The 27,739-nt window shown below is 46.2% G+C and overlaps 1 protein-coding gene across 1 annotated transcript in view; it reads left to right on the top strand.

Moving 5' to 3' along the window:
- AATF (apoptosis antagonizing transcription factor) overlaps window positions 1-7,163 on the top strand; it is a 98,397-nt gene extending 91,234 nt beyond the window's left edge. Inside the window, exon 12 of the mRNA XM_011231911.3 lies at window positions 6,804-7,163. Coding sequence (XP_011230213.1) covers window positions 6,804-6,867 — 64 coding nt within the window. The 3' untranslated portion in view covers window positions 6,868-7,163. The remainder of the gene's footprint in view (window positions 1-6,803) is intronic.
- The last annotated feature ends 20,576 nt before the right edge of the window (window positions 7,164-27,739 follow it).

The following is a 27,739-nucleotide window of genomic DNA, read 5'->3' as shown; positions in this document are numbered from 1 at the left end:
ATCCTCCGAGTCCTGTCTGCTACTTGGCTAACTTGATCCTGTTAAGAAATAAGTCCTAGTTAAGAGAAGGTTGCTTTCTTTTCTTTTTATCTCATTTCTTGGGTGTGTGTGTTGGGGAGGGAGTTGGTATTGAAATGTGACTAGATTCTGGAAAGGAGCCTGTGATCCACTTTTTGTTGCTGGGGGATGTTGGGAGGAGAACAAGGGAGAGGAATCCTAAATTTTCTACCGTCATGATTTCTGTATGTTGTCCTAAGAGCTGCCTGTGTCTCTTCACTTGCGTCCCTAACAATCCAGTCTTGGAGACAGGTTCCAGCACGTGTCTGTGCCTCTGATGCCATTCCTGTGACGTCCTAGGGTGTACCCTGCACCACAGCCCCCAAAGAGCACAGGGCAATTGCTTGCCATTTGGATCGATACATTTCCCCTGTTAGGTCACGGAAGCATTTCTCACACACCTTTCTCTCACCTGTAAAGTCACTGATACAGAGTAAGAATGGCTGTCGGTCAGAGGAGGGAGAAGGAATGAAAGATTAAACGAAGGTACCATTTTGTGTCTCGTGTTTTGAGGAGCTGACCACAAAGCATTGAGAGGGTCGGGGTCCGGAGGGTCCCTTTGTTTGGGGTCATTGGTATGTGTCTAGCAAGGATTGGCAAGATATCTCTTTCAGTCGCTATTAGGAAGAGAGCCGAAGCTCCGTGAAGGCAGGGAAGTGCTGAGCACAGCGGAGGGAAGAGAGCCCCGCTCAGCCCACTTTGGCCTAGCGAGGCTGCACCCGGAGTGTCAGGATGGACTTGGAGGGCAGAGGGCCTGACCATCGGGATGCCTGGGCTTCGTCACAGCAAGAAGGAACGGTTTGTTTTCACCTAGCAGAGGGCAGATTTATTTAGGAGATGATCTCACATCGTGGAAAGGCTGCCGCAGGGAAGGGCAGCGCGCTGCGTTCCTCTGGGCTCTGGAGGGCTGGCCGGGGGCCCGTGGGCGGCACAGACCGGCGAGCGGGGTGCAGCGAACGGAGGAGCCCCTGCTGTCGTCGCGGCCTCGCAGTCTCCCACACAGCCTGACGCCGTGCACACAGGCGGTCTGATGGGTGTTGGGCATGAATCGTACGTTTGCGTTCCGTTTTGAGGCGGGGACCACATCTAATCATGTTTTAAGCTTCTGCAGCTCTAGTAAGCACCTTGCTTTCAGAACACTAATGCGGAACGGGGCAGGTGTCAGGAACATGGCCGGGGACTCTGCAGAGCACACGCTGTCACCCGCGACCCCGCGGGTCGGGGTGCATTTCTGTTCCATCTCTTCCTACACCGACCCCTGCGGATTCGGAGTCGGTCAGGATTCCGCTGGTCAGAGGAGCCCTGCGTCTCTCTTCGCTTTGTGTGCGTCCTCGTCTTTTTCTTCTTCAGTGGCCACGTAGGGGCTAGAGTGAAGCGGAGGCAGATGCCGTGCGCTTGTGTGGGGGCCACAGGGAGCACAGGGAGAGGGAGCCAGTGCAGGGAAGGAAGGGCCACGGCGCATTCCGGGATGTCTGGTGTCTTTGGGAAGAGCCCCCCCATACACCATGAAGCAACAAATGAATAATTTCAAATTAATCAAAGGCAAATTATGTGTATAATTTTAATCAGGAAAGCACAGTACTGTCTCCGCTGGCACATTTGGGGGACTGGCTCAGAACTGCGCCAAACGCTTGCTCGGAGAAGGCCGTGTGCTTGGGGGGCCGTGCAGGGTTCTCCAGGGAGCAGCGGCTGTGCTGCTTGCTTCCCGCTCTGTGCCCACCCCTGGCCGCAGGGACAGGTGTGTAGAGCTCAGGGATGTCCCTGTAGCTTTGGGGCGTCCAGGACAAAGTCGGAGGAGGGCAGTGCTCGGGAGCACGGCCAGTGCGGTTCCTTCTGGACCCCGACGCTGCAGGCCGCTGACCGAGCGAACTGAAAGCCCCACACACGTCCTGTGTGGTGTGATGAGCCCCTTTGTACCGACTGCCCCAGCAACCATGAAAGACGCAGATTTATGTTGCAGTCAGTGGGAATGCACGTGGAGAACTGAAAGGAACACATTGGGGTGCAAACACACGGGTGCACCCCGGTTTTTTTACACACGCCTCCTGCTCCTGCCTCATGGAGGGCTGCTTCAGACCTCGCCCACCGCCCAAGTGATTGTACCCCACAGATGCCTTGACTGCGGTACTTTGAGTCTCTTCAGAAGAATCATGTCATAAATAAGCCGAATCCTAACACACACACACACACACACACACACACACACATTCTGTCTTTATGGAAAATGGCTGCTAATCCATGATCATTTTTTTTCCAGAAACAGGTTTTATGATAATATAGTAAAAATATTAAATTAGAAAATGCCTCACTAAGGGTTATAAAACCTTACTACACTAGAGATAGGTAATTATCCCCTCTACAGCCTAAATGACAGTTTAAAAGAAATAAAAATGTTAGTGCTCATTACTTGCTTTTGTAGGTTGCAATAAAGGGTAAGTTAAATTTTAATTCAAGGAAGGGCCCCTGCTATCGACCTTCTACCTTAGGTCCAAGTCTTGTTAATTACTCTGTAGGCCATTCTCCTGCATGATACGAACATTAATACATTTTTCACAGTGGACATTCCTACTGGCCATTGAGGCCAGGAGGGTGGGGGAAGGGTAACGGGGGAAGGTGTTTCAGCTCAGTGATTCAAATCTTGATTCTTGAAGTGATAGGGAGCAGGAATTATGTTTCTTTTTTTTTTAACCAAGTTCATTATGCATAGCCTTAAGGGGACCTCAAGTATTAAACTATACACTTACCCTAGAGAATCAGATGGAGACAAGGTTAACCTGAAGGATTGATAGTTGAGCTTCTCTGCATGGCTAAATCCCGGTTAGGAAAGATGCTGCAGGGAAAATGTTCCGTGCGGCAGAAGGCAGTCTGACCTGCTGTCTCATGCTGCCTTTTTATTACCCAGTTTTATTTTTAGTTTTGTTTTCCTTGGGATGGGGAAAGGGATATGGACAGGTTCCTTTTTTTTGAAGATGCTTTTGCCTTCCCCTCAGCACTGGCGCCATGTCACGTGCGTGTGTGCGTGTGGGGGAGACGCAGTGCTCACCGGCCCTGAGTCTTCATGCTGGGGTGTGCAGAGACTCCCCAAGGGGAAAGGACATACACATTTTTGGAGAATTGATTTCCAGATGCATGTTCTTTCCCCGAGTGGGGCAGCTGGAGAATGCACCTGGGCCAGGGCCTCCGGTCTCGCCTGTCACAGTTGTCCCCCCACCTGCTGTGCAGCCCACCGAGCCCCTCCTCTCTCTGACATGGAGGGTTCCCACTCCAGGGTGCTGAGCAGGAGCGGGCCTCACGGCACGGATGCGGGCATTGAGAATGGAGGGCCCCAGCACTGGGGAACAAGGCCCTGTGGCTCGGAGGGGTCCAGGGCTCTATTTCCTATAGAGCTGCAGGACAACCTAATTGAGCTGTCAACTGGCACATCATTAAAATCAGTTTTTGGTGGTAAATCACTGTGCAGTTTTGGGGGGTATGTAATTCAGAAGGAATCAAAAGGATTGGGGGACATTGCTGTAACAAAACTCCCGTCCCCGTCTGCTTGTTCACATGACGAGGTGTCTCTGCACTTGTGTTTGCAAAATCCGACAGACAGGAATGGCCTGGGTGCTGAGCACTCTTTCATTCCGGCGATAAATACTGCTCACCGCGGGTACATGACAGGCCTCGTCCGTAGCATGAAGATATGCGGTTCCAGTAACGTTTTACACAGTTACGTGTATTAAATTTTCGCCAAAATTATAATATGGTTTATTTTACTGTTGTATATGTCGATTGTATTCTAATAATTGTGTAATAGTACCACAATCCAGAAATACTTTTTTAATTACTTAGAGCCTTATGGTGTCAAGAGATGAAAATAATCATTTCAACTGCTGAAATTTCAAAAAGTGTTTCAATTTACATACTTATTTTTTTGTGGCCAAGAAGTATAATCGGGTGATCAATAAAAGACTTTCAAGCATAAAAGATTTAGGACAAAAATCTGTAGGGAAAAATCAAATGGAAATACAAGTTTAAAAAGGAGAGAAAGCTGTAAAATTTCCAAGTTAAAGAGTATGTTTATGTGTAATTTAAATGAATGATGATGGGTATCAAGTCAGTATGGCACGTACATTCCATTGGGTGCTTTACAGAAGAAATGTGCAAGTTTTATTCCAAAAGTTAGTATTCACAAGATCCTGGTAATTATGTCCTTTGAGACTATTAAATTTATTGAGAAAAATTCCTGTGTGTGAGGGGGTCGCGTGGTTTTGTAGAACTGTTGCAGGAGGTGGGCAGGCGGACTCCGAGCTGGTCCCGGCCCCCACACCGCGTGGCCGCCTTGGCCCCCCGCCCGCCGCGTGGGCCACCTCAAGGAGCCTCTGCGGGGAACGGCGTGCTGGGGCTGCACTGAGCGGAGCCGTTGGCGCCGGGTGGCTTCGTCCTGGTGGTGCCCTCTTGGGGCTGAGAAACAGCAGAGGGGGTAACAGGAAAATCCATTCCAGGCCGTCACCCTGTTCTTGGTCAGCGACGGTGAGACTGGAATGAGTGGGGGAGGGCGGGGGTTGAGATGCTGTGACGGTAGAGCCGGTCACTGAGGAAGGCCCGGAGCTGCAGTGACATTGGAGGTTTTAGATTGGAACCATCCCTTGCTCTTCGTGTCTCTCTCTCTCTCTCTCCCTTGCTCTTCGTGTCTCTCTCTCTCTCTCTCTCTCTCAAACTGTTGTAAGACCCCAGACCCCTCAGCCTTCCAGGTTGCTTTGCCACGAACAGCTGCATATGTTTGTCAGCTTTGTCCACCTGAGTGTGAAATGATGTTCTATCAAAACACGGGTTTCAGCATTTCACTCCACTCTCCTGACACGCGAACCCCGCTGCGGCCAGTCACCGGCGAGGGCGGGCTCCCGACGTCGCCGCGCCGAGCGGAGGCACTCGCCGTAATGACAGGGTCCGGGCAGCCGAGCAGGTCCTCTTGTCGGCCCGTGCAGCCTTAAAGCCATACTGTCCTTTTGTCCTGGCTGCCGTCCCCTCCGTGCCGTGTCGTTTTGTGTGGGGAAGTGACCGGAGAGACTTGTACTTGTGGGCCAATAGGCCACCGCGAGATCCCGGGAGGCCTGCGCCGGGCCTCTGTCCTCCGGGTGATGGAGCTGGTGATCTGGAAGCCACCGCCTCTGCAAGTGGGGCTTCGTGCCTCCCGTTTGCGTGTGGTCAGCAGCGCCCTCCGCAGCCTGTGCTCGCTGGCTGGCCGGGGCGGGCGGGCAGGTGCCCGGCGGAGGAAAGATGGAAGGAGCGGAGCTCCAGGTGGGGCTGCGGCCCCTGTCTCCGGGCCTCGGAGCTGGTCAGTAGTTCAGTGCGGCTGCTGGCCAGTTCTTAGGCAAAATCCCCACGTAGTACTGGAGACACCCCGTTTCCTCGCCTGCGCCCCTCTGCCTGCCCTCTGCTCCCCAGCGCGATAGGGTCAGGCTGCATTCTGGGCCACTGCGGCTTCTTCTTGAGGATTTTCCCTTTTTTAGAAGTTTTCATAGGCTATCTTTATTGCCGGACTTTCTAATGATAGTACGCTGTTCCTGGCCACCACCAGAGCAGAACGACTTCGGACACAGACTTGTAATGCTTTTGTGTTGAAGTCTTGTTACACTGAAATAGCTGTTTGAAGGGTGTACTTTGGTGTTTTTTTCTGTTTGGAAAGTCAGATTTGTGGAAGTTGGCCCTCAGGTAACAAGGACACTTTTAAAAGCCCATTTTCTTAGCCAGGATGGCGGGCTATCTTTAAGGGTTAGATCTTGAAGGTGTAAAACAGAGCAGACACAGCTTTCTTGTGGGGTCGTTCCCTGGCTGGCACGTGACCATGGGCGCCCGGCCTCCCTCCGTGAGCGTTAGTGGCCCGACCTTCACGCAGAAGCAGCTGCAGGGCCCCCGCCTCTGCCGGCCGTGTTTCCTCCGTGGCTCAGCACCCACCTCACATCTCCGCAGGGAGAATCTGTGCCCTGTGCACAGGGAACGTGTTCGGGAGCTCCAGTGACGAGGGCAGGAGAGAGCCCTACCTCACCCCTTTTCAGATTTCCGGGCCTTGGCAGAGGACTTTGGCCTGGTGGTGGTGTGTGTGTAGCATTTGACGGCAGAAACAGGTTGGAAGAGATACTTTATTTTCAGGGACCCAAGACCCTGGCATACTATCCTTTTCTAAATTTCGAAGCCCAGCTCTAGAAATAAATTAGCCGATCGAATTATTTATTAGATTGAAAATAGATAAAAGGGGCCACGGGAGTGGGGAAGAACCTTGGTTCTACCACCAAACGGCTGCACGTGTGATAGTAATTGGAATCTTGTTGCCAGGTCATTTTCATTGTTTTTCAAGTACTGCCAAGTCCAAGAAAATGTATGAAAACTAAATCATATCCCCCTACATCCCATGTCTGATTGAATCCTCCTCGTCGTGTGGCGGTCTCATACATCCTATTAAAATATTCAATCTTGTTTTCTTACTTGAAGAGCCTGTCTGTAAAGGGCAAACTTATAGAAAACTCAGTCCCTGGAGACAGGTATCCAGCCACACCAGACTATTTACGTATTTTACTATTTGATTGGCTGCTTCTAGGTTCTTCCTTCCTTTGTATTTATGAGTAAGGGCTGTGGGATGCGTTTTTAATTACACGACTGTGTTGGCCGTTGAAGAAACCGATGGGGCATTTCCCAGCTCCTCGGTTCTTGTTGAACCTTGAAAAGGGAACCAGTGTGTTTACCAATTTGTTTTGTTTGTCTTCTAGGACCGAGTTGTATCGATCTCTTTTTGGGCAGCTCCGCCCTCCTGACGAAGGCCAGAGGGACTGACCACACCTGCCACTCTTGCTGCAGGCCCGAGGTGGGGCTTCCAGACACAGGGACATGCGGACACGCGGACATACCGGACATACCGCCTCGGCCAGCCCCAAATGCAGGAAGCCATCGGTCCATGGCTTTGGGCTAGTTGGGAAGTCCTGGGAAGGTGCGGGGTTCAGAGCATGTGCCTAGTAAGTCCCAGGAAGCCTGGAGTCAAGCGTGCCTGCCCCCCACACTTCAGTCTGCCGGGGACCCACACCCCACACTTGTTCCCCGTCACGAATAAACCATGTTGTTTTGGCCACTGCCGTGCGCGTGGTGTCTTAAGCAGCACGGAGTAAGTCGGCTTTAGAGCGCTGGTCGGGGGACAGGTTCGTGGGAAGGGTTTTCACTTCTTTCTAGTCACATGGTCTCCTCCCACGATATAAAGTTCACAGAAGCCAGGATGCTGCTTGTGGGTGCATCACGTTTGGTGATGGATTGTGGCTCTGAGGAGGAGGGGATCCCCGGAAACCTATCACCTGTGCCCAGGAGACTTTGTAACTTGGAGGCATTTGCCTATTTGTTGCAAATACAGATCCCTGACTTCTTTCTCCTTTCCTCTTTTTCCCCCTATAGATTCTTCCAGAGTCCTTTTCCATTCTGACCATTCTTAAATCACTTTATTGAGATGAGCTCTGGTGTAAATCTAGCAGGAGGAAATGATTCACTTGTTTATCATCCAAAGGTCAAAAGCTGGAAATTAAATCCCCATAAGGGGGATTTATTGGCCTGCTATGGTCAATATGCAATGAAGATTATCTTGCATAAGTAATGTGTGCGTCCCAGCGCTCGCGACTGACCACCCGCAGCTCCTTTGGCCACACCTTTATGTAGAGCTGTGGAATTGGAGAAGCAGCGTGCATTCAGTTGTAGTGCGTAACTAGCCACTGTTGTTAACGTCAGGTTCCGATACTGTTTCAAAATGTCAGAACCAAGTGACAGATTTCGGTGCCCGGGAATCCCACGTATCGCACGGCCTCGGTGTCTGGGGACTGCGCACCGTGCCTGCAGGCTGGGCTCCGGAGGGAGTGAGTCGTGCGTGTAACCTGCTTCCCAGTGTAGGGTGAGCATCAGAGTGGCTGAGCTCGTCATGGGGCAGACGGGGGAGGGGGGTTTCCACCTCACATTAATTGGACCTTGGTACGTGGTGATTTGTTTCTCTTGTCTCGGTAGTTCCCTCTTGGGCTTGACTGTCAGGGAAATGTTTAATTTTCAGTGTGTCTCTAGTTACCCAAAAGATCAATCAACAGGAATAGAGTTCCCTCACATTTACTCCCTTCAAAATGATCACTTTTTAAAATAGAGAACATCCAATCCTGTCCACCTAGCCTGAGGAGTCCGAATCACGCTCGTTAGAACAGCAATAAGTAACTTCCTAGTGCCGAACTTCTGGTGAGCCTGACGCTGACCTCCGTTTCCTAAAGAGATCGAATCTTTGTCACGGTCACTCTTGACCTGATGAAGAAAAAGATTTAAACAGGTACTTCAAGATATTTGGAGTCCGACGTGTTTAATTAAAATGAATTAAAATCAGGAGAGATGAGAAAGGACAGAATTTTCAGTAAAGAGAAGCTTGCATTTTAAAATTCAGAAGACCACCCTCCTTCCAGCCCAGAATAAATTGGAAACTATTTTAATTGACACGGATACTGCAATTCAACTGTTACTAGAAAGATTAGTTGATTGATTTGCATTTTAATAAAACTAATACTTTACATTTTGGTAGCTAATGCTGATTTTCAAATGAGGTGAGAACTGTTATCACCAGTTTCAATCCAGGGCCCTTTTTCAGTGTTGACTGAAGCATTCCTCCCTTTGTGTGGAGTTTGCTTATTTTCTTTTTGCCCAGCTGACTACTGCACACACGACACCCATAAGCCACAGACCTTGGAGAGCTCACAGGGACTGCGACGGGAGGCGGTGAGCTGCTCCCAGCGGGGCTCAGCGGCGCCCAGCCCGGGTTTGCTCCCCTGATTGCACCCCCGACGGGGCTGGGAGACAGGCGGTGGGCCCCTCCCCTTGGGGCTGCTTTCTTGCCTTAGATTATTGTACACTAACAACTAATGACAGAAAAGTAGAAGGGACAAGTAAGACTTAAGTCTCGGCTGAACTCCTACCTCCCCCAGAAACAGCCACCTCCCGTTATCCACAGTTCAGGACTCCAGAGCCGTCCTTCCTGTACGGGCACCTCGACGTGGCGTGGCCTGTCTGTTCTCCCCTGGGCAGCTGCGGGGGGGAAGACTTGGTGTTTACTTCAGACTGTTTGACATTTTCTACTCACTCTTTTAAAAACAAAACAAAATACGCGTGCGGCCACACCTCCCCCTCCACATAACACACATCCATCCCCACTGGGAACCACTGGCGCATACATAGTGTCCCGCATTTTCGAATATCAGTAGTTCAGTAAAAGAGGGGCATGCAGCTCTCTAGCTCAGGGTTGCAAGTGTGAGCCCCGTGTTGGGTGTAGAGATTACTTAAAATCTTTAAGGGCACCTGGGTGGCTCAGTTGGTTAAGCGTCTGATTCTGGATTTTGGCTCAGGTCATGATCTCAGGGTCCTGGGATCCAGCCCCTTGTCAGGCTCCGAGCTTAGCAGGGGGTCTGTTTGAGATTCTCCCTCTCCCTCTGCCCTCCTCCCACTTGGGTTCTCTTGAAAAAAATAAAATCTTAAACCTCTTAAAAAAAGAGGTACAGTAAGGGATTATTTCCATGTTTTTACAGGTACCTTTTAAGTCATTTAATTGCTAATTAATAATTCCATTTGGGGCCTGTATCTTCAGCACTTAGCCCTGCAGTTAAACATGTAATTGTTAACAATTATTTGCCATTATGAATAATGTTACTGTCCAATATTTGTGCATGAAACTCGTTTATTGTCTTTTGAAATAATTTTTTTTGGGGGGGGCGCTTGGGTGGCTCAGTAGGTTAAGTGTCTGCCTTCGGCTCAGGTCATGATCTCAGGGTCCTGGGATCGAGCCCAACATTGGACTCCTTGCTCAGCGGGGAGCCTGCTGCTCCCTCTCCCTCTGCCCCTCCCCCACTTGTGTGCATGCTCTCTCTCTCCTCAAAATCTTAAAAAAAAAAAAAATTTTGGGGGGGGCATATATTTTTAGGAGTAAAGAGAACCAAGGGAAAGAAAGTCCAACTATTTGGAAGGCTCTTGGTTCGTATTATGGAGGCTGATTTTAGCGCCCTGTTCACTGCTCACTCGCCCTCGGCCGCCGCTCTGCAGCAAAGGGTGTGGAGAGGCAGAGAGGAGACTGGCCCTGGAGCCTGATCCTGGGGTTTATTTCTTGCCCCCCAGGGAACCCTGCAAATCAGCATCCTCCTCTGGAAGGATTAAAGAGCTGCCGCCTATAATGTGTTTGGAGATGCTCCCATGAAGGATGGCGGAGAAATAGAAAGCGACACCATCATCTCCCTCCTCGGCCCCCATATCTTTTTTCTGGCTGCTAGGTCGAGTATAATTTGCTCTCCACTCTCCCCTCCAGCTTTCAGGCTCATGCTGCTTTCGGGGTCTTCATCCTGGGGATCCCGCAGGTGGGTTTCCCTCGCCTCGCATGGCTGTGCACTCCTCCCCGCTGCTCTGTGTGGTCCTTGGCGGGTCGCCGTTCTCTCCAGGGGTCGCCATCCAGGAGCATCATTCGGAAACCCTGAGAACCAGCGGAGCACTGGCGCAAGAGCAGTGAGGCAAGCCCGACCCGAGCAGTCCAGCACCGCACTCTGCGTCTCCAGCTAAGAAACACCATTTCCTTTTAGAGGTTGACTTTACTGGTCCCCCTGTACTTTGCTAAGAGCTCTCCAAGATCGCCGCCTCTTCACCTCTTCACGTTTCCTCTGGAGGGAGCTGAGTTCGAGGCACAGAATGAATCCAAATGCGACATTCGTCATCAACCTTGGAACCGCTCCCCAGGGACGTAGCAGTCTCTGTGCCCGTGGGATGTGGTGATGCCAAGATCTAAGTCTCCCCGGGCCAGACTCACGAATGAGGCAGCCACCTGTCTCAGCAAAACTTCGCAGACAAGCCAAGATAAAGGTCAGGAGGCCCGTGGCCACGGGTGCCCCAGCTCAGGGGTGTCACGGCGGGGCTGCGGGCCGCCCCTCTGTGGCCGCCCTGCCACTGCGGCCCTGTGTCCCCATGCTTAATAAAGACAGATCCAAGCAGCGAGCCTCGGCCCAAGCAGAGGAACCTTGTTTTCTACATCTGAGTCTGTGTTTTCACTTTTTAAATTTGGGCGTGTGCGTGGGTGGTGGGGCACTTGTGCGAGGAATTACATCACGCTTGCCTTCGTCATTTTTTAAAGCTCATCTAACTCATTTCCTTTCCATCTTTCTTGACTTTCTTCCTAACGTCTCCAAAATAATTGCCAGCAGTTTGGTAAGTTGGTTCACTAATCCCCTCCCAAGCCCCGGGTGCAGGCCGCCCTGCTGCCCCGGTGGATCCGGGTGCGCCGCCCTGCCAGCTGAGCCCCGCCCTGCCTCGGCTCCGTCTCCCACCCGCGCCGGGGTCTGCCTCCCGCCGGGGTCTGCCTCTGGGCCCGCAGCGGCGTCTATATTCCTGAGAAGGCTGCTGCTTTTATTTCCCCTGGTTCCGGGTTCTCAGTTCATTTGTCGAGGGTCAAGGACACTGAATTCTAGGGAAAGAAAATTTAAAGGAGTGTAAAAAAACCACCACCACCCAACCACCACCAATCCCACATCACTGATAGGGTAGAAGAATGTAAGGTCCCCAACAGGGACGGTGACAGTAACATAAAGGTCCTAGCGCCCCCCTCCCCCCCAACCTTCCTGTCTGTGACTGGAGAGGAAATGAGCTGGGGCCGCTCTGGCTGGCAGCCTCCCGGCACAGGCTGGGGCTGCCCCCTCCTCCGGGCCTGCCCTTCCCCACGGCGGGGACTGCTGGGTTCATCTAGGGCTGGGGTTACGGGCGCCTGCAGAGACTCGGGGCACAGCCTAGTCCAGGAATGCGTGTGTGCGGATAGGAACGAAAGGTGGAGCAGGAAGAATCCTGAACTAGAAATGAAACCTGCTAGGGTTTGACCTTGAGGAAGTCGGTTAACCTTTGGGACTCAGGCTCCTACTTAGTAAGGTGAGGCTCAGTTAACGCTTCTAGGCCGCTGTGTGCAAGTAAAGGCAGCTCCAAAGACTTGGTTTAGCGGAGGCTCAAGGATGTTGTTCACGTCCATTTACGCATATGTTGTCGACCTCCCGCCGTGAGCCAGGCCCGTGGAGGCTTAGGGAAGGGCCGTGGGGGGCAGCTGACCCAGTCTCTGGGTGCATGTCTGTTCCTCTGAGCTGGAGAGTTCTGTGGGCTCCCACTTGGGTCTGATCAAAGCTGCTACATCCTCTGGAACTGCCTCTGTTAATCCCGGCGGGCACTCCTGGGAGGCCGGGCTCCGAGCCCCCTTCCAGGCTTGGCGCCACTTCCCACGGTTCTGGTTCCCCCGGGTGAGAGCTCGGCCTGGCGGGACGGCACTGCCCTGGGGCTCTGCGGTCGGGCCGGGGGTCCTGCAGCGGACAGCCAGGGGCCAAGTGCGTTGCCAGGCAGGTGTGGCTGATAACGGAGCCCAAAGCAATGAGCCCGCGGCTCTGTGATTTCTGCCCCTCCACAGCCTGGGCAGCTTCGAGCTCCCAGCGTCCCTTCCGCTCTGCAGAGCCCAGGAGAAGCTTCTAGGCCTAGCTGCGTCCCAAACATCTAGACCAGTGCCATCAAACAGAACTTTCTGGGATGATGGAGTATAATCCTGTCACTCTGTGCTACTGCATACACTTGTCACTAGCCACATGTGGTTTTGGGTGCTTGCAGTGTGGCCAATGGCTTACTCTACCGGATAGCTCAGGTCTGGACAAATATTTCCCAACTGTTCGCAAGTCACAGCGAACATGGAACACGGAGTCAGTGATCAACAGAGGGGGCAGCGAGCACTCCAGCCGTCCCAGGACAGAGGGGTGCAGTGTCTTCACATGCCAGGTACGTGAGCAGAAGGGCCTGCTTGAGACTTTGGGGTGCCTGGGCTGTGACCTGGGGTACAAAGTGGGGGTGGGGAGGCAGTGGCTTCCTGCCTGGGTGCCCAGAGTGGCGGGGTGGTGGGGGAGGTGCCTGGGAGGCTAGCCCGGCCCCACGCCTCCTCAAGACTCCCCGCTGCCTTCAACTTACTCTGCGGTTTGACTCTCGCGTCCTTTAAAGTTGTCGCGCACTGCACTTGGTTTTGAGAACTAAATGTAAGGCTAATACGGAGCCCTTCAAATGTGATAACTCCCGAGTTCACATTGTTTGAGGAGATAAGCCGTGAGGAGCAGGTGCTTTTGAATTCACTTATCAGCATTTTAGCAGGCTCCTCGCCCGGCCTTGCCCCGCACCCAGGTGCTGTGATGTTCTCAGAGGACCTGATTCTCCAGGCCCCAGGGCCACCGTTTCATGTGCTGACCTTGCTGGTAAGGTCAGGCCTTTGTTCCCGGCGGGGTTGCGCGGCCCAGGTGTGCGTAGTACACCTGGTGGGAGAGGGGCTCCGGCTGCCACCTGAGGACTGAGCGCCCCCTCTCCTCCCGTGACCGTGACCGGTGACTCAAGCCTTTGGAGCACTCTGGGGGGGGGTGCATTTTAGAGTCACATCCTGTTCTTCCTGAAGGAGGGTAAGAGGGGACAAAAGGAAGCCCTCGTTCTCCGTTATATAATTAAATGGAGATTTTCCTTCCTGAAGGAGCAAAAAGAGGCCAAGGACAGCCTAATTGAAACCTCAAGATTGCTTCTCCAAGAGTGGCCTGAGCGGGTGGGCCAGGGGAGACTGCCATCTCTGGCTGGCAGGGGCCCGCGCCAACGGGCTCCTGGGGCGCCCTGGCTGCCCTCCACCGGAGGGGACAGTCTGGCCCTGGAGCCTCCCCTTTGCTTCCTGTTGGGAGAGGCCCAATTGTCATCCTGGTGGGTCTGCCACTCCCACAAACAGCAGCCCACAGCTGGTCACGACAGGGCCCCAGGGCCATCACACGTGCGAGCCTCTCTCCAGCCAGGCTGGCTCTTCTGAAGTTATTCCTTTCCAAAGAAGTCATGGAAAATAGTGATGTTTTATTAATTGCAGATATGGCTGCTAATTAGAACGCAGGCGTGTGCTCTCTCTACCTGTTTATACACTTGCTCGGGAGTGGAAGGACTTTCTCCTCTCTCCTTCCCTCTCCCCCACCCCCCAGATGAGAATTTCAACTTTAAGACAAACAACTTCATTTACAAGTGTGTCTCTAATTAGCTGCAGAATTAGGAAAGCTGAGTTTTCCCCCATAGATCGGCTAAACCCTCGAGGGAGACTGGTGGAATAGAGAGAATCGCATTTCCAATTATTTTGTTGAATTGCTAATTTAGTTATTGTGCCTGGTGTAATTGTGATGGGTATTGGGTGTGCAATTCAATTTGTTTTAAATATTTGTGGGAAGGCTGATCAGTAATGGAGCTGACCTATTTTGTGGCCCAAATTGAGAAAAAAAGACAAACACAACAGCTACAAAGATATAGTTTGTTTCCATTTTTATTTTGATCTCTCTCATCCCTCTTAAGACCATTGATGCAACAAAAGGATTAAATTAAAAGATGACAGCACTTTGATCTTCTCCCTTTGAAAGCTTAACTGTCCTCGGTAGTTTAATATGCAGATATTTTAGGGTAGAGTTTTAGATGCGTTGCTGGAGCTGAGTACTTTCCACCTCCCCTAATTGCGTTTCTGTGTGTGCCTAGCAGTGGTTGGGTGTGTGACTTTTGAATAGTGAAGAAAGTCATGGAGGTAGTGCCTGCAGCGAACAGTGCAATGCGCCGGAGCCCAAGGCAGAGCCCAGATCCTGCGTGGTCAGGAAGGCGCCTTCCCCCCCAGGGCGGTACCGCTCCAGGGGCTGGTGACCGGGGTCCCCACCCAGGTGGCACTAGCCCGGTGCTCCCCCCGCGAAGGGCCCAGCTACTGCGTGGGGGAGCCTGTGCCCTTGTGACAAGGGTTCGACTCAACGTGCGGTTCCCGGTTCCTGCGCTTCTGCAGGGGGGCGGGGGGCTCCTCGCTGGCCAAGCTCGATCTTGCTTCTTCAGAGTCTCCCCACCGCTCACCAGCCTCTGAACCGGAGGGAGCATCTGTGCCGTAGTATTGCTCCCAGGCCTGCTGAGTAAATCCTCCAGTCTGGGCCTGGAGCAGGGCTGTGGCTTGTCAGGCTGAACAGCAGAGAGGGCTCTGCGGGGACTGGAGGGCACAGAAACCGTGCAGGACCCCAGAACATGGAGTCCTCTGCCCTGTAGCTGGGACATGTGTGGGTGGGTGCCAGGTATCGCCACGGTCAAGGCTGCTTTCTTGGGCACAGCGTAGGGTGTGCTTGGGCTAGACCAGAGGGTGGCAGGCCAGAGTAGATTTTGAGGAAAGGTAGTAATAAATAAGATGGGTCATAGAAGCAGCTGTTTTAATGACTTTGATCCTAAAAGGATCGTGTTGTAACTCAATTAACTTAGAAAGGTGCCAGGGTCCGTTTCGTGCTTAGCCACCCAATAGAAGTTTGGACTTCATGATTCGAATGCGGGAGCTCCGGGGGCCCTGGGAAGGCGTTTCAGAAACAGGTGGTCTTGCTTCTCTGGTCACCAGATCCGGAGGAGGAGCTGGTCCTGCGGGAGGACAGGCAGGAAGACGGTCCTCTTCCAAGCAATGCCATGAGCTAACTGTGAATACTACCCTGGGGTCGCGGAGCATCTCCTGGGGGAGAACCGTGGGTGTGGGAGGAGGGTGCAAAGGCAGGAGGCAGGCTTTTGGGTGTTGTGGTGAGGCTCGTGTACTCCTACCCTTCTCGGGTTATGGACTCGCACACTTTACATATTGAAGTGTGATTTACATACCATGAAGTTCACCTGCTGTAAATGCACAATTCCGTGATTTTTTTTTTTTTTTTTTTTTTTTTTTTTTAGTAAATTTGGGCTACCATCCACACACTTGACTTCTAGAGCATTTTCATCAACCCAACACATAACTCGATGCTGGTCTGCCCTTCCACACGGCGGCTGACGTGCTTTCTGTGGCCGTGGAGCTGTCTTTTCTGAGTGTTTCCTAGAAGCAGAATCCTACCCTGTGTCTGGCCTCTCTCACTCAGCAGAAGCTTCGGCCACGTCGCACACCACGTCGCTGGGTTCTTTCTCGGGACCGCTGCCGTCCCCACCACATTTGGTTTGTCTGTTCACCTGTTTACGAACACCTGGGTTATTCCCAGATCTCCGCTGGCATGTGTAAAGCTGATACAAACAAGCACAACTGTTTGTGGGACGTGTTTTTCGTTTCTCTTGGGTAGATACCAAGGCACGGAATTGCTAAGTCATATGGTAAGTTCATGTTTACTTTCTTAAGAAATGGCCAAACTGTCTTCCAAAGCGGCACCACACAGCGTTCCCACCAGCAACGTGTGATGTTCCAGGCACTCCACATTCCTGCTAATACTTCTTATTGTCTCAGGATTCTGGCCATTCTCATAAACAATGGATTCTTGCGGCTTTAACTTATATTTCCCTAGTGACTGACGATGCGGAACGGCTACCATGTGTTTATTAGTCATCCATATATCTACCTTCCTTGGTGAAATGTCTATTCAAGTCTTTTGCTCATCTTTTTTAAAGATTTTATTTATTCATTTGACAGAGATAGAGACAGCCAGCGAGAGAGGGAACACAAGCAGGGGGAGTGGGAGAGGAAGAAGCAGGCTCATAGTGGAGGAGCCTGATGTGGGGCTCGATCCCATAACACCGGGATCACACCCTGAGCCGAAGGCAGACGCTTAACCACTGTGCCACCCAGGTGCCCCTTTTGCTCATTTTTATTTTTTTTAAAAGATGTATTTATTTTAGAGAATGTGTGGGGATGGGAGGAGAAGTGGGGGGGCAGGGAAGGGAGAGGAGCAAGACAACTCCGCACTGAGTGCGGAGCCTGATGCTGGGCTCCAGCTCGCAACCCTGAGACCATGACCTGAGCTAAAATCAAGAGTCAGATGCTTAACCAACTGAGCCACCCAGGTGCCCCTCTTTGCTCATTTTTAATTGAGTTGCTTGTCTTACTATAAGAGTTCTTCATATATCCTAAATATAAATCTTTTCTCAGATAAGACTTGCAAAACATTTTCTCCCAGACTAGTTTTGGTAGCCTTTTTATTTTCTTAATGCTGTCTTTTGACTCACAAATGTTTTTAATTTTGATGGTGTAATTTATCAATTTTTTTTCTCTTATGGGTTGTGTTTTTGAGGTCATATCTAAGAAATCTTTGTCCAACCCAAGGTCACAAAGATTTTTCTCCTCTGCTTTCTTCCAGAATTTTTGTTAAGTTTTAGAGCTTACATTTAGGTCTATAATCCATCTTGAGTTAGTTTTTGCCTATGGTGTGAGGGTCTAAAAATATAATTTTGCATATGCATATCCAGTTGTTCCAGTACCCTTGGTTGAAAAGACTATTTCTCCCCCCATTGAATTGCCTTCATTCCTTTGTCAAAAATCAATTGACCGTAAATGTGAGGATGTATTTCAAGACTCTTAATTTTGTTCCATTCTGTTTGCCTGTTTTTATACTGGCGAGAGTTTTGAAAATGGATAGGTTAAGTCTGCCAAATTTTTATCAAAATTGTTTTGGCTATTCTGGGTTCTTTACAATTCCATATAAATTTCAGTATAAATTTGTTAATTTCTATAAAAATGCTTAATGGGATTTTGATACGGATTACATTTACTCCATAGATCAAGTTAGAATTGGGATCTTAACAACAGAGTCTTCCAATCCATGAACATGGAATGTCTCTTCATTTATTTATGTTCAATTTCTCTCCGCAGTGTTTTGTAATTTTCAGTGTACAAATCCTGCACTTCTTTTGTTAAATTTCTTCATTACTATTCTACCATTATTGATGCTATTGTCCATGCATATTTCTATAGTTTTATTTTTGGGTCACTCCTTACTAGTATACAAAAAGACAGTTGATTTTTTTTTTTTATATATTGATCTGTGACTTTACTGAATATTTTTATTCTAGTTTTTAAAAACCTGCTCCCATAGGATCATGCCCTCTGTAAATTAAGATAATTTTAATTCTTTATTTCCAATCTACAAGCCTATAATATTTATTTAGCAACTATTGTGCTGGCTAGAACTCCCAATATGATGCTGAGTAGAATGGCAAGAGTCAATATTCTTGCCTTGTTCCTGATTTAGGAGGGAAAAGTATTCAATCTTTCACCATTAGGTATGATGTTAGTTAGGTTTTTTTATAGATGCCCTTTATCAGGTTGAGGAAATTCCTTTCTTTACATCGTTTGTTGAGAATTTTTATTTAGAATGGGTGTTGAATTTTACCAAAGGTTTTTTTTGCATCTATTGAGGTGATCATGTGGTTTTTGTCCTTTATTCTATTAGTATGGTGTATTACATTAATTGATTTGGATGTTAAACTAACTTGGCACTCCTGGGACAAATCCCACCTGGCTGTGATGTATAATTTCTTCTAATATGTTGCTGGATTTGGTTTGCTAATATTTGCTAAGAATTTTTGCATCCATGTTCATGAGGGATATTGGTCTGTAGTTTTCCTTTCTTGTGATGTCTTTGTTTGCTTTGGTATCAGGATAATACTGGCCTCAGAGAATGAATTGGAAAATGTTTTCCATCTTCTGAAAGAGTTTGTGGAAGATTGGTATTTCTTCTTTTAGATATTTGATAAGAAAATTCATCAATGAAGCCTTCCAGGACTGGGCTTTTCTTTGTGGGAAGAGATTTTTTATTATTAACTTGATTTCTTCGCTTGTTATAGGTCTATTCAGATTTTCTGTTTCTTCTCAAGTCAGTTTTTATAAATGGTGTATTTCTAGGAATTTGTTCATTTTATTTAAGTTATCTTATTGGTATAAAGTTGTTTATAGTATTCCTTTATAATTCTTTTAATTTCAGAAGGGTCACTAGCAAGAACTCTTTCATTCCTGATTTTGGAAATTGGTGTCTTCTCTCTTCTTCTTTGTCGATTTTTGTTGATCCTTTCAAATAACTGACTTTTGGCTCTATTAATTTTTATTTATTGTTTTTTGTTTTCTGTTTCATTAGTTACCACTCTCATCTGTCTTTTTTACTCCAGTCTGCTTGCTTTGGGTTTAGTTTTTTTGTTTTGTTTTGTTTTCCAGTTTCTTAGGATGGAAGTTTAAGTTATTAATCCAGACCTGTTACTATTGACTTCTCTATTTCTTCTTTTATTTACTTCTGTCAATTTTTAAGATAAATAATCATGGTTCTTTATTCAAATGTATAAATACTTACCATGGCCTCATAGTGTCTCCTGATTTCTTCTCTAAGTTCACTCTTCGTAATGTTCATCGTGCCCAGGATGCTGGCCTCTAGGAACTGCTCTCTTGCTAGGAAGATCAACCCTCCTGGTTTGACCAGCACATTTCCATGGCTTTTAAATTTTTTTAAAAAATGTTAATTGAAGTATAGTGGACATATATTAAATTAGTTTCAGGTGTATAAACAGTGATTCAATTATATACATTACAAAATGCTCATCACAAGTGTATTACAACATTACTGTCTATATCTCATTGTGGTTCACCTTGCATTTCTCTAATCATTGGTGACGTTGAGCATCTTTTCATATTCTTTTTGGCCCTTCATCTATAATCTTCAGAGAAGTATCTATTCAAGTCATAGGGTTTTGTTGTTGAATCGTAGACGTTCTTTATACATTCTGCATATTAACCCTTTATTAGATATGTGATTTGCATTTACTACATATTTTCTTGGTGGTTCTAGGGATTACATTACAGTTTATTTGAGAGCACTGACTCCTAACCACTACACCACCAGGGATATTTGAGATTAACATAGATCAATTTTTCTTCCCCTTGCTCTGTGTAGTTGTAATATTTTTTACATTTATATATGCTATAACCCTCCAAATACAAAGATATAATTATTGTTTTAGCAATCTTTTTTTTTTTCTTATTCAGCTACGTTTTTCTTTTTTTTTAATTGTAGTTAGGCCATCCACTTCTTTTTTTTTTTTTTTTAAAGTTTTTTTTTTTTTTTTTGACAGATAGAGACAGCCAGCGAGAGAGGGAACACAAGCAGGGGGAGTGGGAGAGGAAGAAGCAGGCTCCTAGCGGAGGAGCCTGATGTGGGGCTCAATCCCAGAACGCCGGGATCACGCCCTGAGCCGAAGGCAGACGCTTAACCGCTGTGCCACCCAGGCGCCCCAGGCCATCCACTTCTGTATCAGGAAGGCCGTTGGGTTTGAGGTTGGTGTTGAGGACAATAACTGTCATGACTTCCAGTGCTTTGATGAGACCTCAGATGTGAGGTCTTCTGGCCAAGGATCTGTGATTTCATATTGTTGGAATGTTTGCTGTATCCCTGGGGGTCACAGCTTTCAATAAGTTTGGTGTGGCTGAGCCAAGAAAGAAGGCATATGCAGATTTCTACAGAAATTACGATTCCATTAAAGATGTTGATGAGATGAAGAAGGCTGGTATCTTTCAGGGTGCAAAGCGATTTTGGAATGTAAAGCATTTCTTTGGGTTGAGTTGCATTGAAGTTTGTCACTGACCTGTGTCCCTGAACTATGAAACATGTATTTTGGGTTATGGAATAGTTTCTCTTGATAAATAAACAAATTTTAAAAAATCGAACTATAGTTAACATAGAATATGTTTTATGCAATCTTATCTATATATTTACCTTTTTAAATGCCTGTTTATTTCTTCGTGCACATTCAAATTACTGTCTGGAATCATTTCTTTATAGCTTGAATGATTGCCTTTAATATTTCTTGTAAGGCAGGTCTTCTAGTAATAAATTCTTGAGGTCTTTTTCCTGGGAATGTCTTTATTTCACCTTTTGTTTTTTTGTTTTTTTCAGATTTTATTTTTGGGTCACCTAGGTGGCTCAGTCAGTTAAGCATCTGACTCTCAGCTCAGGTTTTGATCTAAGAGTCGTGAGTTCAGGCCCCATGTTGGGCTCTACACCCAGTGTGATGCCTACTTAAAGAAAAAAAGAAAGGATTTTATTTTTTTTTAAGTAACCTCTACACCGAAATGGGTCTCGAACTCACAACCCTGAGGCAGCCAGGCACCCCTCATCTTTGTTTTAAGGATAGTTTTGCTGGGGGCGCCTGGGTGGCTCAGCCATTAAGCATCTGCCTTCGGCTCAGGTCATGATCCCAGGGTCCTGGGATCAAGCCCCGCATCTGGCTCCCTGCTTGGCGGGAAGCCTGCTTCTCCCTTTCACACTCCCCTTGCTTGTGTTCCTTCTCTTGCTGTATCTCTCTGTCAAATAAATAAATAAATAAATAAATAAATAAATAAAGTCTTTAAAAAAAAAAAAGGATTGTTTTGCTGATTATAGGATCCTTGTTTGACAGGTTTGGGTTTATTTGTTTGGTTTTTTTCCTTGTAGCACTTTGAATATATCAGTCCACTGCCTTCTGGTTTCCATTGCTATTATTTGTCATTTGGTGTTTGTTTTGTTGTTCTTCTATATGTGATGAGTTCTCCTAGCTCCTTTCAAGATTTTCTCTTTGTATTTCAACAGGTTGGCTATAATGTATCTAGGTATAGCTCTCTTTGTATTTATCCTTCCTGGGATTTATTGAGCTTCTTGGATCTACAGATTGTTCCATCATATTTAGGAAGTTTTTAGTCATTATATCTTCAAATTTTTTTTCCTGCCCCCTTTTTTCTCTCTGCTTCTGGCATTCTCACCACACATAAATTGGCATACCTGATGTTACCGTGGTCTCTTAGGCTCTGTTCTTCACATTGGATGATTTCTGTTGCTCCATCTTCAGGTTTACAGATTTTTTTCTTCTGCCTTCTTGAATCTACTATTAAGTTCCACTAGTTAATTTTTCATTTGTTATTGTACTTTTCAACTCCAGATTTTAAAAAATTGTGGTAAATAGGGGCACCTGAGTGGCTCAGTTGGTTAAGCATCTGCCTTCGGCTCAGGTCATGATCCTGGAGTCCTGGGATCGAGTCCCACATTGGGCTCCCTGCTCAGTGGAAAGGCTGCTTCTCCCTCTGCCTGCTGCTCCCCCTGCTTGTGCACTCTCTCTCTCTCACTCACTCCTGCTCTATCTCAAATAAATAAATCTTTTTAAAAATTGTGGTAAATATACATAACATAAACTTTACCGTTTTAACAGTTTTTGAGTGTACAGTTCAGTGGCATTAAGTATATTCACACTGTTATGCAGCCATCCCCACTATCCATCTCCAGAACTCTTTCATTATCCCAAACTGACACCCTGCACCCATAAAATGGTAAGTCCCCATTTCGTCCTCCCTTCAGCCTCTGGTAAGCACTATGCTACTTTGTCTCTGTGAATTTGACAATTCTAGATACCTCATATAAGTGGAATCATACAATATTTCCTATTTTGTGTCTGGAGTAATGTGTCATTTAGCATAAATGTCTTCAAGGCTTATCTCTATTATAGCATGTATCAGAATTTTATTCAAAATTTACAAATTTCTATAATAGCTGATTTGAAGTCTTTATCTGCTGAGTTCAACATCTGGACCTACACTGAAACAGTTTGTATTGTCTATTTTTTATTTCTTCTGAGCTGAGGATGGGTTATGCTCTCCTGTTTCTTTGATTGTCTCATAATTTTTTGTTGAAAATTGTACATTTTTATAATATAGCAACTATGGATTCTGACTTTTCTCCCCAAAGGTTTTGTTTTGTTTTTTGTGGTTTTTTTTTTTTTTTTTTTTTTTTTTTTAATAACTTGACTAAATCTGTGGATTCTGTTTCCCCATGGTATGCAGAAGCTAATGTCTCTGCTCAGGTTTTCTTTTTAAAAATTCTTGCTTTGGGGCACCTGGGTGGCTCAGTCAGTTAAGCATCTGCTTTCAGCTCAGGTCATGATCCCAGGGTCCTGGGATCAAGCCCCTCATTGGGCTCTCTGCTCAGCGGGGAGCCTGCTTCTCCCTTTCCCTCTGCCTGCCACTTTGCCTACTTGTGTGTGCTCTCTCTCTCTCTCTCTCTCTCTCTAATAAATAAATAAATAAATAAATAAAATCTTTTTTAAAAATTTAAAAAATAGGGGCGCCTGGGTGGCACAGTGGTTAAGCGTCTGCCTTCGGCTCAGGGCGTGATCCCAGCATTACGGGATCGAGCCCCACATCAGGCTCCTCTGCTATGAGCCTGCTTCTTCCTCTCCCACTCCCCCCTGCTTGTGTTCCCTCTCTCGCTGGCTGTCTCTATCTCTGTCGAATAAATAAATAAAAATCTTTAAAAAAAATTTAAAAAATAAAAATTGTTTTGGGGGCACCTGGGTGACTCAGTCAGTTAAGCATCTGACTTTAGCTCAGGTCATGATCTCAGGGTCCTGGGATCAAGCCCCACATTGGGCTCCCCGTTTAGTGGGGAGTCTGCTTGTCCTCCTTCTCTCTCTGTCCCTCCCCCTGCTTGTGCTTTGTCTCTCTCTCAAATAAATAAAATCTTTTAAAAAATTCTTTTTATTTTTTAAAATTTATTTTAAAGTTATTTTTATACCCAATGTGGGGCTCGAACTCACCACCCTGAGATCTAGAGTTACATGCTCTTCTGAGCCAGCCAGTGCCCCACTCATTCTTATGTTTAAGCCTAACTTCATAGGTATCACCCTTGTGACTGATGGTCAGCCAGTCACCTAATGGTCAGTCAAAAGTTTGAGCAGATATTGTACTCAAAGACCTTGTGCCACTAAGGCTTCCACTTTCTGTTAATTGTGTGTGTGTGTATGTGTGTGTCTGTGTGTTGAGGAACACATTAAAAATTTAGGCAGTTTTTTAATCTGTTCTGGCTTTTGCTTTCTGATGGCCCCTCTTGCATCTCCTCTACACATGTGTATAAGTTCACAGCCAGTTAGCTATGTATGGATAGATTGGACCCACTCTGGTCTTTCCTTCATGGAGAACTTATAAGTCCCCTTATATAAGAGTGTCTTATTTCTCATGTCTGTTAAAGTTTTGGCTAGACTGCTGATCTGTTGTTTCCCACTGAGATTGATACGGTCACTGACAACGTCACTGGATATGGAATATTTTTACCCAGACTTTAGCTTCATCCATGATCCCAGATTGGAATCCTTCTAGATATGGAAGGGATCTTAGAGACTTTCTCACTCAGCCTCTCCTTATACACTGTAGGAAAACTAAGACTCCAGAAGGCCCTTGAGCTGCTCAAGGCCCCACTGTAAGCACACCCCGACTTAGAGTTCAGCCTTTTCTTAGTCCATTTGGGCTGCTGTAACAAAATACCACGAACTGGATAGCTTATAAGCAACAGAAATTTATTTTATTTTTATTTTAAAGGTTTTATTTATTTATTTGAGAGAGAGAGAGAGAGAGAGAGCGCAGGGGGAGGAGCAGAGGGAATGGCAGACTCCCCACTGAGCACGGATCCCAGAGCAGGGCTTGATCCCACGACCCTGAGATGACCTGAGCCGAAATCAAGAGTCAACTGACTGAGCCACCAGGCGCCCCAACAGAAATTTATTTCTAACAGTTCTGGGAGCTGGAAGTCCAAGACGAGGGTACCACGTGGTTGGATGACGGTTTTCTTCTAGGTCACAGACTTCTTGTCGTATCCTCACATGGCAGAAGGTGGAAGGGGTCTCTCTGGACCCTCTTTTATAAGGCACTGAGCCTATTCATGAGGACTCTGTTCTCATGACTTAAGTACCTCCCAAAGGCCCCAGCTACTAATACCATCACCTGTGGGGGTTGGGATTTCAACATAAATGGGGGGAGGATAAACATTTAGACCATAGCATTCTGTCTCTAGCTCTTACCATTCACGTCCTCATTACATGTACACTAGCCTTTCACGCCAACAACCCCAAAAGCCTTAACTCATTCCAGCATCAACTTAAAAGTCGAAAAGTCAAAGTCTTCCCTCTATTTGTATGAATCTGAGGGTTTTGTGGGGGTATTATTATTATTATTCCACATACAAGTGATACCATACAGTATTTGTCTTTCTCTGTTTGGCTTATTTTACATAGGATAATGTCCTTAGAAGTCCACCTGTGTTGTCACAAATGGCAGGATTCCCTTCTTTCTTGTGGCTGAATGGGGTTCCATTATATATGTGTGCATCTCACATCTTCATTATCCATTCGTCTGCTGATGGGCACTTAGCTTGTTTCCATATGGTGGCTATTGTGAATAATTCTGTAATAAATGTGGGAGTACAGATATCAACATTGTTTTCATTTTCTTTTCTTTTTTTATAATAATTTTTTATTATGTTAGTCACCATACAGTACATCCTTAGTTTTTGATGTAGGGTTCCATGATTCATTATTTGCATATAACACCCAGTGCTCCGTGCAATACGTGCCCTCCTTAATACCCGTCACCAGCCTATCCCAGTCCCCCACCGCCCTCCCCTCTGAAGCCCTCAGTTTGTTTCCCAGAGTCCACAGTCTCTCATGGTTCATTCTCCCTTCTGTTTACCCCCCTTCATTCTTCCCTTCATTCTCCTACTGATCTTCCTGCTATTTCTTATGTTCTATAAATGAGTGAAACCGTATGATAATTGTCTTTCTCTGCTTGACTTATTTCATTTAGCATAATCTCCTCCAGTCCCATGCATGTTGCTGCAAATGTTGGGTAATTGTTCTTTCTGATGGCTGAGTAATATTCCATTATATATATGGACCACATCTTCTTAACATTCGTCTGTTGAAGGGCATCTCAGCTCCTTCCACAGTTTAGTTATTGTGGACAATGCTGCTATGAACATATGGCCCTTATCTTCACTACGTCTGTATCTTTGGGGTAAATACCCAGTAGTGCAATTGCTGGATCATAGGGTAGCTCTATTTTTAACTTTTTAAGGGACCTCCACACTGTTTTCCAAAGTGGCTGTACCAACTTGCAGTCTCACCAACAGTGTAAGAGGGATCCCCTTTCTCCACATTCTCTCCAACATTTGTTGTTTCTTGCCTTGTCAATTTTTGCCATTCTAACTGGCGTAAGGTGGTATCTCAGTGTGGTTTTGATTTGAATTTCCCTGATGGGCTAATGATTTTGAACATTTTTTCATGTGTCTGTTAGCCATTTGTATGTCTTCATTGGAAAAGTGTCTGTTCATATCTGCTGCCCATTTTTTTTATTTGTTTCTCGTGTATTGAGTTTTTCTTTGGATATATACCCAGAAGTGGTATTTCTGGATCACGGGGTAGTTCTATTTTTAAATCTTTAAGGAAACTGCATACTTTTTGCCATGGTGGCTGCACCAATTTACATTTCCACCAACAGTGCACAAGTTTCTCTTTCTTTCATATTCTCCCCAGCACTTGTTATCTCTTGTCTTTGATGTTAGCCATTCTGACCGGTGTGAGGTGATATCTCCTTGTGGTTTTGATTTGCATTTTCCCTGATGATGAATGGTGAACACGTTTTCATGTACTTGTTGGCCATTTATTGGTCATCTTTGGAAAATTGTCTATTCAGTTCCTCTTTTTTTAATCAGATGGTTTATTTTGCCGGGGTTTGTTATGAGTTCTTTATATATTTAGGATATTAACCCTTTATCAGATAGATGATTTGCAAATATTTTCTCCCATAGGTTGCCTTTTCATTCATTCTGTTGGTGGTTTACTTTGCTGTGCAGAAGCTTTTTAATTTGATGTAGTACCACTTGTTTATTTTTGCTTTTGCTTTTGTTGCCTTTGCTTTTGGTGTAAAATTCAAAAAATCATTGTCAAGACTGATGTCAAGGAGTTTAGCCCTTACGTTTTCTTCTAGGAGTTTATGGTTTCAGGTTTTACATGCAAGTTTCTAATCCATTTTGAGTTGATTTGTTTGTTGGTATAGAAGTCTGGTTTCATTCTTTTGCATGTGGCTGTCCAGTTTTCCCAACTATTTATTGAAGCGACTATCATTTTCCCCTTGTATATTCTGGGTTCCTTTGTTGTAAACTAATTGACCTTATATGCCTGGGGTTATTTCTGGGTTCTCTATTCTGTTCTATTGATCTGTGTGTCTGTTTTTATGCCAATACCATGACGTTTTGATGACTATAGCTTTGTAATATAGCTTGAAATCAGGAAGTGTGGTGCCTCTAGCTTCATTCTTCTTTTTCAGTATTACTTTGGCTATATGGGGTCTTCTGTGGTTCCATGCAAATTTTAGAATTATTACTTCTAGTTCTATGAAAAATGTCATTTTGGTAGAGTATTTTGATAGGGATTGCACTGAATCTGTAGATTGGTTTGGGTAGTATGGATATTTTAACAATACTAATTTTTCTAGTCTATGAACATAGAGTATCTTTCCATTTGTGTCTTATTCAATTTCTTTCATCAGTGTCTTATAGTTTTCAGTGTATGGATCTTTTTCCTTGGTAAAATTTGTTCCTAGGTTTTTTTTTGTTTTTTTTTTCACTCACAAATGGGATTTTCTTAATTTCTCTAATAGTTTATTATTAGTGTATAGAAATGCAACTGATTTTTGTATATTGATTTTTGTATCCTACAACTTTACTGAACTCATTATTCTAACAATTTTTTGGTTGCATCTTTAGGGAGATATATATAATATATATAATTTTTGCTTTGACATGATATATATAATATATATATTATGCATATATATTATATATACATATATAATATATCTTATATATACATATAATATATATAATATATAATATATATATAATATATCATAGTGTTTTACTTCTTCCTTTCCAATTTATATGCATATAAATGCATTTATATGCATTTTCTTTCTTGCCTCATTGCTCTGGCTAGGACTTCCAGTACTACGTTGAATAGAAGTGGCAAGAATGGGCATCCTTATCTTTTTTTCTGATCC

Source organism: Ailuropoda melanoleuca, chromosome 13, assembly GCF_002007445.2.
Source record: "Ailuropoda melanoleuca isolate Jingjing chromosome 13, ASM200744v2, whole genome shotgun sequence".
Lineage (NCBI taxonomy): Eukaryota > Metazoa > Chordata > Mammalia > Carnivora > Ursidae > Ailuropoda > Ailuropoda melanoleuca.
This window is presented reverse-complemented; position numbering and strand designations above follow the sequence as displayed.